This window comes from Orycteropus afer, unplaced genomic scaffold, assembly GCF_000298275.1.
Source record: "Orycteropus afer afer isolate SDZICR_OR568_19922 unplaced genomic scaffold, OryAfe1.0 scaffold00214, whole genome shotgun sequence".
In the NCBI taxonomy this organism is placed as follows: Eukaryota; Metazoa; Chordata; class Mammalia; order Tubulidentata; family Orycteropodidae; genus Orycteropus; species Orycteropus afer.
The window spans coordinates 740,120-753,062 of record NW_006921801.1 but is presented as its reverse complement, the minus strand read 5'-3'; the positions used below and the strand labels follow the sequence as shown (position 1 = coordinate 753,062).

Sequence of the window (12,943 nt, the reverse complement as noted above, 5' to 3'; positions counted from 1 at the left end):
AAAAAAAAAAATTTCCAAAATGCTACAAATGTAACTATTATATGTTTAAAAAAGTCTCCACAAATAATTCATTTTCTTTAAAAAGTTATCCCACAATTTTCAATCATAAGAAACTAAAAGTGTAAGAGGGGATTATATTTCACTAGCATCAAACTTTGGAACTATAATTAGAAGGTCAGAGCATAAATAAATTTTAAATGATACTAAAATATTGATACTTACCATTGGGAAAAAACGTATTATATTTTCAACTGGATTATCTGCAATATCCAAGACTAAATATCTGAAACAGAGTATTTTGTTATAAGCACAATTTCAGATAAAACTCTCCTTATGCATAAAAAAATTAACTTTGAAGATTTCTTGGCAACCATGAAAAGTGAAAAATCATTAAGCAAAAAACCTTCCTCTGTATCAGATGGATTCAGAAAACAAAGATACTTAAGCCCTTGTTATCTTTACTGTTACTCTTCTGTTTCTACCAATTTCCGTAGGACCAAAAGATTTTTCTCTACGTGGCCCAATGACCCTTCCTCAAAATTCTACAGAGAACAACAGAGGTGATGGTCCAAAGTCTGAAAGAAGAGTAGCTCATAAAATAGAAGGCCATGTTCTGATGAAATATTCCTTGTTCACTAAGAGAATACCTGTCCTGGAATTTTACACTTTGGAAAACATTTAAAGGAGAGAACGTGAGGTTTGTCTTATTTTATGAAAGATTCCCATTTCTAACTTATTTAGGATCACCATTTTATTAACTAAATAAACTAAGAAATTAATTTTTAAGGTCAATATTCCTTTAAAAATTAATTCTTTATCAATCACCTACGTAGGAACTTCAATAAATTCAGGGTTTATCAAAGAAAGTTAAACTCAGTATATAAAGAAAATCCAGTAGAAAAACTACAAGGACTCTGACAATGGCTCTATCCTGAAGTGACTGGGTGAAACTAGAGGCTATACAAAAATAGTACTTCACAAAAAGTTAATTCAGAGTCAAACTAAAACATTTTACTGCATGCCATTTTGAAGGTCAAGAACTACTATAACTGTTATCAACCCCTAAGAAGCTAGTATCCTAAATCTAAGGAGAAAGGTTCCCTCCATTAGAGTAAACATCATGTACCCTGAACATTAATAACTAAAATTCAAATTCTATAAAAGTTATACATATATACTGTGGCATTTTAAAATACATTCCCACTTTGTTTAATACACATAATTTCATAATACAACAGAGAAAGATTTGGAAACAAATATACAAAAAAATTACTAAAGTGTTTTCTCTGGATCATGGGAATACTAGAGTTTTAATACTTTTACTGGTTTTGTGTTGCATTTTCTAAAAGATTTATAAAGAATATTTCTTTTATAATTAGAAAAAACTCAATAAATTTTATGTTAGAATACAGACATTTCTATTTCCCTTCTTAAAAGCAACTATTGTCAAATTTTTAGACTTTAAGTCCAGAGCAAGTATATATAAATATATATAATTAGATCCAAAGGGTAGTATTTGCCCAGAGATAAAGCTCAGAAGGCAAGAAAGGATAGGAAAGAAGGATGAATGGAAACTCCATAGGAGTCAGTGGGAAGAGTGCTGCTATATGGTGAGGACTGCAATGAACGCCACAAAACAAAATGCATATGAATTGTTAAATAGAAAACCAATTTGCTCTATAAACTTTCACCCAATCACAATAAAAAGTTTTTTAAAAATAGTTTATATACATGTATGTTGTTGTTGTTATGTCCCATCAAGTCAGACCCAACTCATAGCAACCCCTCCTTGGGTTTCCGAGGCGGTATCACTACAGAAGTAGAGTCCCCAACCTTCCTTCCGAGGAGTGGCTGGGTGGCTGGTGGGTTTGAACCGCCAGCCTTCTGGTTAGCAGTCAAGTGCCTTAGGCACTATGCTACCAGAACTATATATATACACATACATTAAAAAAAAAATATATATATATATACACACACACACATATATACCAACCCCCAAACCCACTGCTGTCAAGTCTATTTCGACCAAACCCACTGCTGTCAAGTCTATTTCGACTCATAGCAACCCCCACTGGGTTTCCAAGGCACTATATCTTTATGGAAGTAGATTGCCCGGTCTTGCTTCCATGGAGCAGCTAGTGGGTTTGAGCCACCAACCTTCTGGTTAGCAGTCAGATGTCTTAGACATTGTGCTACGAAAAATATATAAATAGATATAGATAGATTTAAAACATACTGAAAGCATATACAACTTGCATTTTTTTCATGTAATAAATCTTAGAGACTATTCCATATCAACACACATAGACATACTTCATTCATCTTAATGGTTACACAGCATACTATTGAATATTTTTACACACTATATTTCAGAGTGTATTGATGAACCATTCATAGCAAACCCTCATTGGGTTTCCAAAGCGTTGTCACTATGGAAGTAAATTGCCCAACCTTCCTTCCAAGGAGTGGCTGGTGGATTTGAAACGCAAGCCTTCCCATTAGCAGTCAAATGCCTTAGGCACTACACCACCAGAGCTCCCCATAATGATGAACCATTAGGTTATTTTTATTTTTACAAACAATCGAGTATTAAAATATTTTTAGTATGTCTGAAAAATTAAAGAATATGAAACATCATTAGATGCTGTTGTCAGGTGCCATCAAGTTGCCACTGACTCACAGTGACCCTGTGTGCAACGGAACGAATACTGCCCAGTCCTGAGCCAGCCTCACAATCCTTACTATACCTGAGTCCATCATTGCAGCCACTGTGTCAATCCATCCCCTTGAGGACTTTCCCCTTTCTTGCTGACCCTCCACTTTACCAAGCCTGACATCCTTCTCCAGGGAATGGTTCCTTCTGACAATATGACCAAAGTAGGTGAGACGAAGTCTGGCTCTTCTCACTTCCAAGGAGCATTCCAGCTGTACTTCTTTAGGACAGATTTGTTCATTCTTCTGGCAGTCCGTGGTATTTTCAGTGTTCTTCGCCAACATCACAACTCAAAACCATCAACTCTTCTTCGGTCTTCTGTATTCACTGTCCAGCTTTCACATGCCTATGAGGCATACTTGGGTTAGGCGCACCTTAGTGTTCAGAGACATCTTTGCTCGTCAGCATTTTAAAGAGGTCTTTTGCAGCAGATATGCCCAATTCAATAAATTGTCTGTTTCTTGACAGCTGCTTCCATGGGTGTTGAGTATGGAAGCAAGTAATATGAAATCTTTGACAACTTCAAACTTTTCTCTGTTTATCGTGATGCTGCTTATTGGTCTAGTTGAGAGAATTTTTGTTTTCTTTATGGCGAGGTGTAATTCATACTGCAGTTTGTACTCTTTAATCCTCATTAGTAAGTGCTTCAAGTCATCTTCACTTTCAACAAGTGCTAAAGGGGCAGGGAGGCACTATCTTCTGACTTCCTCTAACTCCACAAGAGGAAAACAGAATCATCATCAGTACCCCAAGGCCTGTTCTTATGAGGCCAGACATGCCACCACCCTCCAGCCCTCTTACCAAACTTAACACCAACCATCCCTCCTGTGGTACCCACCACCTCTCTCCTGGGTTCGGTAATTCACGGTGATGGTCACACAGAACTCACAGATTATGGGGTTTATTAGCTACAATTCAAGTTCAGGAATGTTCTCAGTCTCTCTCAGCCTCCAGCCTCTCTCAGCTGGCAATCAGAGATTCCTGCTCTGCCCTTAGGAGGGCTTATTTTAAGCCTGGCAGAGTGGCAAAACTAACCAATCCCAACATCAGAGTTCTACAGACCTGAGAGAAAGAGAGAGAGCGCATGCACATCCCAGAAGATTACTTCCTGCTGCCCCAGGTGGATGACTTTAACAAGCAGCTACTCAGCTGCTCATGGCAAAGTGGGAGTTACAAAGACTATGGCTAGAAAAGCCATCCCGTGTAATTCAATACACCGCAACAAGCAAGGTTGTGTCATCTGCATATTGCAGGTTGTTAACAAGTCTTCCTCCAATCCTGATGCCACATTCATCTTCATATAGTCCAGCTTCTCATATTATTTGGTCAGCATACAGACTGACTATTGTTGTTGTTAGGTGCCATCGAGTAGTCTCTGACTCATAGCGACCCTATCCACAGCAGAAAGAAACATCACCCGGTCCCACACCAGCTCCATGATCCTTGCTACACTTGAGCCCATTGCCATAGCCACTGTGTCACTCCATCCCGTTGAGAGCCTTCCCCTTTTGTCGTACCTCCACCTTAGGAAGCATGACATCCTTCTCCAGGGAATGGTCCCTTCTGATAACATAACCTAAGTAAGTGAGACGAAGTCTGGCCATTCTTGCCTCCAAGGACCATTCCAGCTGCACCTCCTCCAGACAGACTGAGTATGGTTAAAGGATACAACCCCGACACACCCTTTCAGATTTTAAACTATGCAGTATATACCCTTGTTCTACCCAAATGACAGCCTCCTGGTCTATGTATAGGTTTCTCATTGAGTACAATTAAGTGTTCTGGAATTCCCATTCTTCTCAATGTTATCCATAATTTGTTATGATCCACACAATTGAAAATACAAGAACAGTCAATAAAACATAAGTAAACATCTTTCTGGTATTCTTTGCTTTCAACCAAGATCCATCAGACATCAGCAATGATATCCCTCATTCCACATCCTCTTCTGAATACAGTTTGTAGTTCTGGAAGCTCCCTGTCAATATACTGCTACAACCGTTTTTAAATTATATTCAGCAAGATTTTACTTGAGTGTGATATTAATATTGTTCAATAATTTCCACATTCTGTGGGATGACCTTTCACTGAAATGAGTACAAATATGGATCTTTTCCATTCAGATGGCAAGGTAGCTGTCCTCCAAATTTCTTGGCACAGACGAGTAAGTGCCTCCAGCATGGCATCTGTTTGTTGAAATATCTCAATGGGTATTCTGTCAATTCCTGAAACTGTGTTTTTCGCCAATTTCTTCAGTGCAGCTTCGACTTCTTCCTTCAATACCATTGATTCCTGATCATGTGCCATCCCCTGAAATAGATGAATAGCAAGCAATTCTTTTTGGTATAGTGACTCTGTATTCCTTCCATCTTCTTTTGATGTCTCCTGCATTACTCAGTATTTTGCCCAAAGAATCTTTCAATATTACAACTCAAGACTTGAATTTTTTCTTCAGTTCTTTCAGCTTGAGAAATGCCAAGCCTGTGCTTCCCTTTTGATTTTCTAACTCCAGGTCTTTTCACATTTCATTATAATTGACTTTGTCTTCTAAAGCTGCTCTTTGAAATCTTCTGTTTAGCTCTTTTGTCATTTCTTCCATTTGCTTTAGCTCCTCTCTGTTCAAGCACAAGTGTCAGAGTCTCTTCTAATATACATTTTTGTATTCCAGTAGTATCTCAGCAGTATCTTTCTTTCCTGTCTTTTTAATGACCTTTTGCTTTCTTCATGGATGATGTTCTTATTGTCATCCCAAAATTCCTCTGGTTTTTGGTCACTGATGTTCAATGTGTCAAATCTATTCTTTAGATTGTCTCTAAATTCAGGTGGGATATAATTAAGGTCACATTTTGGCTCTCGTAGACTTGTTTTAGTTTTCTTCAGCTTCAACTTGAACTTGCATATGGACAATTGATGGGGTATTCCGCAGTCTGCTCCTAGCCTTATTTTGGCTGAAATAAGGCTCTCCACTGCCTCTTTGCACAGATGTAGTCAATCTGATTCCTGTGTGTTCCATCTGGTGAGGTCCATGTGTACAGCCTCCATTTATGTTGTTGAAAAAAGGTATTTGCAATGAGTAAGTTGTTGGTCTTGCAAAGTTCTATCATGCAATCTCCAGCATTATTTCTATTACCAAAAGACCATATTTTCCAACTACTGGTGATTCTTCATTTCCAACTTTTGCATTCTGTTGTTGTTGTTGTTATTTGCCTCAATAATCAACACATCTTGATTGCATATTTGGTCAGTTTCAGACTGCAGAAGTTGGTAAAAATCTTCAAATCCCCCATCTTTGGCTTTGGTGGTTGGTGCATAAATTTGAATAACAGTAGTATTAACTGGTCTTCCCTGTAGGTGTATGGATATTATCCTATCACTGACAGCACTGTACTTCAGGACAGATCTTGAAAAATTCTTTGTGATGATGAATGTCATGCCATTCCTCTTCAATTTGTCATTCCCAGCATAGTAGCTCATATGACTGTCTGATCCAAAATGGCCAAAATTGATTCATTTCAACTAATGGCTAGAATATCAATCTTTATGCATTCCATTTCCTTTTTGACAACTTCCAATTTTCTTAGATTCATACTTTGTACATTCCATGTTCTAATTATTAATGGATATTTGCAGCTGTTTCTTCCCATTTTGAGTCGTGCCACATCAGCATATGCAGGTCTTGAAAGCTTTACTCCATCCACATCATTATGGTCGACTCCACTATGATGAGATAGCTCTTCCCCAGCTGTATTTTAAGTGGCTTCCAACTTGAGAGGCTCATCTTCCGGCACTGTATCAGACTATGTTTTAGGGCTATTCATAAAGGTTTCCAGTAGTATCTCAGATAGTATTTCACTGCTGTTCATAAGGTTTCCACTGGCCACTTCTTTGAGAAGTGGATGGCCCCTTCCTTCTTCCAAGTCTGTCTCAGTCTGGAAGCTCCATTGAAACCTGTCCACCATGGGTGACCCTGCTGGTATTTGAAATGCCAGTGGCATAGCCTCCAGCCTCATAGCAATACACAAGCCACCACAGTATGACAAACTGATAGATGATTAGTCAAATTTCTTTTTTATAAGATAAATAGGAAACCAAATTAAAATTACATGAGATACCATTTTTATACCAACAGATTGGGAAAGATGTAAACTGTTTCATAATTCTGTCATGGTGATATACCAAGGAAAAAGTCACTCTTACACAACTGATAGGAATTTAAAAGGATAGAACTCTTTGGAGGACAATTTGCAACACCTATCAAAATTCTCATATTCTAAGAGCCATCAATTCCACTTCTACAAATTTATTCTATAGATACATTCAAATATTAATTAAATGACATAATACAAGGATACTCACTATCCCATATTTCAGCAAAACTCTGAAAACTAACTGTCCATCAATAGGAAAATGATTGAATAAACAGAATATGAATATGCCTGCATATGCAACACTTAACTCTGGATGTATACTCAAGAATTAACAATGGGTGGCTCTACGGAGGAGAACTGAGTATATAGGTTACAGAACACTAAAACCTACCTTTCAGTATACATTTTTGTACCCTTTGAATTCTGGATTATGTGCATGAATTGCCAAAGTTTTTTTAAATGAAATTTATGTTTAAGATTATGTACTATATGACTCATCTTTACAAAATAGATATATATACAGAATAATCTTACAGTATAAAATAAACTTGAAAATAAGTCTACTACATTAGACGTTTGCTGCCATTAGCATTTTTATAAATCATAGTAATAATTCTTACCTAAATAATTGTTGAAAGTTTGGTTTAATAAAGTTTGCTTCAATATTTTGTCTTATGCATATTATGTGGGTTATTCCATGTTTCTGTAGTACAGGTAGCTATAAAAAAAAAGAAAAAGGAAAAAAGAGGGGGACAGGTGAGAGAAATAGTGCTAATAGAAAAAATTATCATCTTACTATAACACAGTTGTTTGAAAATAAATACACAGACCCAACAGTAGAAATAAATCACACTGTACTCATTTCAGCAGCCCATATGCTAAAATTGGAACAATACAGAGATTACCATGGCCCCTGCACAGGGATGACACACAAATTTGGGAAGCATTCCATATTTTTCTGTTTATTGTTGAGATTGTAATCAGTGCCATGGAACAAAATGTGTATGAACCATTCAGAGTCAAATGAATCCCCTTTGCACATCTACAGCCAAACCACAATAAAATTTAATGAAAGAAATAATAATTACTTTAGAAATAATGAGTCTAAAGTATGGAGAAGTAAATTTAATTTCATAATAATGTATCTCAAGTGATCAGCAAGATACTTTTCTATGATTCAAGATTAATACACTACATGTCCTCAAAAGGTTAAAAGGGACACTTTACATCTAGATGTAAACTTTTATAGCTTTTTATAGCTAGATAGAACCTTAAACACAATTTATTTGGGAAGTAGTACTACATAGTAGTTAAAAGCATGAGTTTTAGAGTCATGTAAGCCCAAGGTTTAAATTCCACCTCTGCTAATGACTTGAGTTCTTTGGCTCAGTTTCCTTGTATGAAAATGGTCAAAGCATTATCTACACACTGAATGGGTGTGTGAATTATATGATATAGGTGTTTTAGCACAGTGTTTGGCATACTGCAAGTGTTTAGTAAATGGTACTTATATACATACACTGTACCCTTTATTCTTTAGAGGAGACTATTAAGACATTGTTGTTGTTGTTATGTGCCTTCGAGTCGGCCCCGACTCATAGCGACCCTCCTTGGGTTTCCGAGGCAGTATCACTACAGAAGTAGATTGTCCAACCTTCCTTCCGAGGAGCGGCTGGTGGGTTTGAACCGCCAGCCTTCTGGTTAGCAGTCAAGTACCTTAGGCACTATGCTACCAGAGCTCCTATTAAGACATAGAATACTTAAATTATTAAATAGTTCAACATCACTGACCTAATTAATAGAGTCCCAGGGCTCAAAACTCTAAACTACTCTATACCCTTCTAGTACACTTTTCTAGTACAATTAATTTACATAATTAATTTACATAACCAGACTCTAATCATTCACTGCTTTAAAATTCTCTTAAAGTAAAAAGTCACCTCCAATGATACCACACTCTATAGTGCTTTTCATTGCCTTTATATGTAAAGCAATTTAACAATTCTAGAAATTACCAAATAATGCTTTTATTTGCAAGTGATTATAGGCTTCAGTGAGTTTCATTTTATTTTACTGGCTAAATTCCATGAAAGCAAGGATTCTTTCTGTTTGTTTGTTTACTGGCTCCTATTAACTATGTATACCAGTGTCTGACACACAGTAGGTACTCAATAATTACTTATTCAATAATGAATAAAAATTCATGCTGGAATGAAGAATCAGAATTAACAACTTTGTATTTTCTATGATACTTTCAGTTTATGATCCTATATACTTAATTCCCACTTTATGCATTAAATAGTCCAGAACAGTAGTACTAAAATTCACAAGAGAGGTTAAAAAATAATTTTATAAATTTCAAGTTTTAAATATTAATTTTTATAGTAAATTTTCCTATGTCTGCTATAGAGTAGAGTTCATTGTTTTTGTATTTTCTTAGTATATTATGAATTAGAGGAAGGGAAGTAATAACTGAAGCTAGAATTAATCATTACCCAATATCTCATTTATGTCACACTGCCAAAATGAATTCAACATTTTGACATTTACTTTATTAATGTGAGAAACTAAAAGAGACACATAATTATGGATAAAAGGCACATCAGACTATTATTAAATAAAAAAACAAATCTTCTCAAAATAGAACCCTATGTAATAGTGAACACATTATTTTGTATTTTTCAGTGGATTTTCAATTACACAAAATTATGACTATGTACACTCAAAAGGGAAAGTTTGCGAAAATAGTTTGAGTTGCAAAGAGCCTAAATTTGTCCCTTTTATTAAAACCATATTTGAATGTAATAAAAAATAGGCTTAAGTAAATTACTCTTTGAAAAGGAGTTAACTTCCTAAGGTTTATTTTTCCCCTTTATTATTTTTGACAAAGGAAATATTTTAGATAACGGTATGAAAAGAAATAAGGGCTGTACTGTGGTTACTAAGGTTAGGAGACATGAAATTTTGCCACAGCAGAAACAAGCCCTTTTCCTCAGTCTAATAAAGTGATGGTAAAATTGAGAGAGAAGAGATTGTGAGTAGATAGACCTGTAAACAAATACTTACAGGTATATTTATAAAGTATAGAGGGAATACAAAAAAATCTCAAAAACACATTGAAGGCCAGTACTTTGTGAATACTACATAATTAGGAAATAACTTTTGTTTTTATTTGCCATTTACAAAGTATGTCACAGTTAAATCTATAGTTGGTTACCTGTCTACTAATACCCTAATACATTAAAAAAAAAAAAAAAATGCCATCAAGTTGATCTGGCTCATAGCAACCCTATGACAGAGTAGAACTGCCTCATAAGGTTTCTAAAGTTTTTTTCAGAAACAGATTGCCAACTGCCCCATTAGTCTTTAATAGAGCAGCTGGTGGGTTCAAACTACCCACCTTTTGGTTAGCAGCAAAGCACTTAACCACTGTGTGACAAGGCTCCTTCCCTAATACTTTATTACCAATAACAAACCATTAAAATATTATTTATTATGCCTCAAAAGTCACAAATTTTCAATTTCAAAAGGAATGATTGTAAATAGCAAAGAGATGGAAACAACCCAAGTGCCCATCAGCAGAAGATGTATAACCAAACTATGGTATGTACATACACACAATGGAATACTACACAATACTAAAAAATAATGTATAATCTGCAAAACACCACATAAAGTGGATGAACTTGAAGGACATTATGCTGAATGAAATAAGTCAATCACAGAAGAACAAGTATCATATTAGTCTACTACTGTAAAAAGTCAAGAAAAGGTTTATATATGGAAGGAAAATTTTTTGTTGGTTACCGGGATGGGAGGGGAGGGGAGGGAAAATTGCTAGATAGGTAGGAGACAACTATTAATCTGGGTGAAGGGAAAGGCAATATACCAAACTGAATGACTAAGAGTAACACTAAGAAAAAGGAAGACACAGAAAGGTGCATAAGAGGTACAGACAACAAAGAGAAACACTTTTACATATATACAATACGGTGTTATCAATAATAACAAACACTAGTCTATGGGTGGATACACAGGTAGACAGGCTGAATGATCAGCTATGTCAAGGCAAAAGGGAACATACCCATGATCCTATATAAGGATAGCAGACAGTATTTCTATATATGTATTTGTATGTGCTTGAAGAATGTCCATATAAATAGAACTAACAGGGGTCAGAGTTATGTTAACTTCTTAGGCACAGTCAACCACCTTGACAGAGAGAGTTGTTGGACCAGTGAGCTCAGGGTCACAAGGGACATCAAGCTCAACTGGCATAATGTATTACACATAAACACTGTTCTACATCCTACTTTGGTGAGTAGCAACTGGGGTCTTAAAAGCTTGCAAGCAGTCATCTAGATGCAACAATTGGTCTCTCCTCATCGGGAGCAAAGAAGAACAAAGAAAGCCAAAGATGCATGGAAACAATTAGTTCAAGAACTAGCAGACCATGCGAACCTCAGTCCATATGACCATGAGACAAGAACTAGATGGTGCCTGGCTACTGCTTCCAACCACTCAGAAAGGGATCAGCACAGGAGATCCTGGTTAGAGTAGAAGAATAATGTGCAGCAAATTCAACATCATAAAAAAAAAGACCAGGTTTACTGGTCTGATACTCTGGTGAAATCCGCAAGACTACAGCCCCTAGTTAGTTACCCTTCAGGTCTGGAACTGAACTCACTCCCATGGGTTCCAGCCAAAAAACAGACAGGCATATAGGGTGAACATTTACACCAAGTAGATACACTCCTTAGAATGATCAATCATAGGAAAACAGAAGGGCATTATTTGCACAGAAAACAGGTCAAGGGGTAGGAATGCATAGGAAATAAGTACACAGGGAAGAGGGAACTACAGTGAGTAAGTGGGAAGAGCTGTTACATTGTGGGGATTGCAGTCAATGTCATGAACAAAATGAATATGGACTGCTATATGGAAAATGAATTTGCTCTGTAAACTTTTACCCAAATTACAGTAAAAATTAAAAAAAAAAAAAAGGGAATGACTAACTTTTAAAAACTCCTAATCATCTAAAATTCATGAACACATCAAATTATAAAGTGAACATTTAACACTCTACAGCTATTACAAAACCAATGGTGGGTATATACCATATCATAAGAAGAAAACTTAAACCAAACTCATTGCCACAAAGTCAATTTGCAACTCAAAGCAATGCAGTAAGATAGAGTAGAACTGCCCCACAGAGTTTTCAAGGCTGTAAATCTTTATGGAAGAAGACTGCCACATATTTCTCACATCGAACAGCTGGTGGGTTCAAACCACTGATCTTTCAGTTGGCAGCCAAGCACTTAAACCGTGTGACCAGGGCTCCTAACTTTATACTGATTTCTAAATACCCAAAGTTTGGGGAAAACATCTCAGAGACAGGATTTCTAATTAAAAGAGAATTAGTAGTATTGTCATAAGAAGCATCAGAATGGGTTAAATCCTCTAGGAAGTAGCAACAACATTGGTACACATATTAAAATGAGATTCTATCATTTTAACCGTGTTACTGACCAAACCAAAACCAAACCCACAGCCAGAGTCAATTCTGACTCAAAGGGCCTTACAGGACAGAGTAGAATTGCTGCATAGGGTGTCCAAGACTGTAAATCTTTATGAAAGCAGACTGCCTCATCTTTTTCCCATGGAGCAGCTAGTAGGTTTGAACTGCCAACCTTCTGGTTAGCAGCCCAATGCTTTAACTACCATGCCACCAGAGCTGAAGCAGTCCATTAATTCAGTTAACTTAAAGAACATCTATATAGTACAATGCTTTCTAACTGGGAGCTGCAGACCTCTAAAATCTGCAAAGCATAATTTGAGTTACTTTCAATTAAAACACACATACATATATGCACTTAACCTTACTAAGTGTGGTGGTTATGTTTGTGTGTCAACTTGGCTAGGCCTGGTTGAGTGGCTGGGCAGCTGGTGGTAGTTATTCCCCATGATGAGACTGGCAATCAACTTCATGGTGGTTTCTACCACATGCAGCTGAGTAGCTGCCTCTGGGATGTGGTCTGCCTCCTGTATAAAAGGAGAAGGCTTGGGAATGGTTTCTAGTTTA

The 12,943-nt window shown here is 36.5% G+C and overlaps 1 protein-coding gene and 1 non-coding gene across 2 annotated transcripts in view; one reads left to right on the top strand and one right to left on the bottom strand.

The window, feature by feature from the left end:
• The window catches only part of STYX (serine/threonine/tyrosine interacting protein), an 81,157-nt gene that overhangs the window by 42,286 nt on the left and 25,928 nt on the right, over positions 1-12,943 (bottom strand). The window contains 2 exon segments of the mRNA XM_007948337.1: positions 223-283; positions 7,482-7,579. Coding sequence (XP_007946528.1) covers positions 223-283; positions 7,482-7,579 — 159 coding nt within the window.
• On the top strand, positions 7,716-7,819 carry LOC122150725. The gene has a single exon (XR_006163816.1). It is a non-coding gene; the product is annotated as a U6 spliceosomal RNA (small nuclear RNA).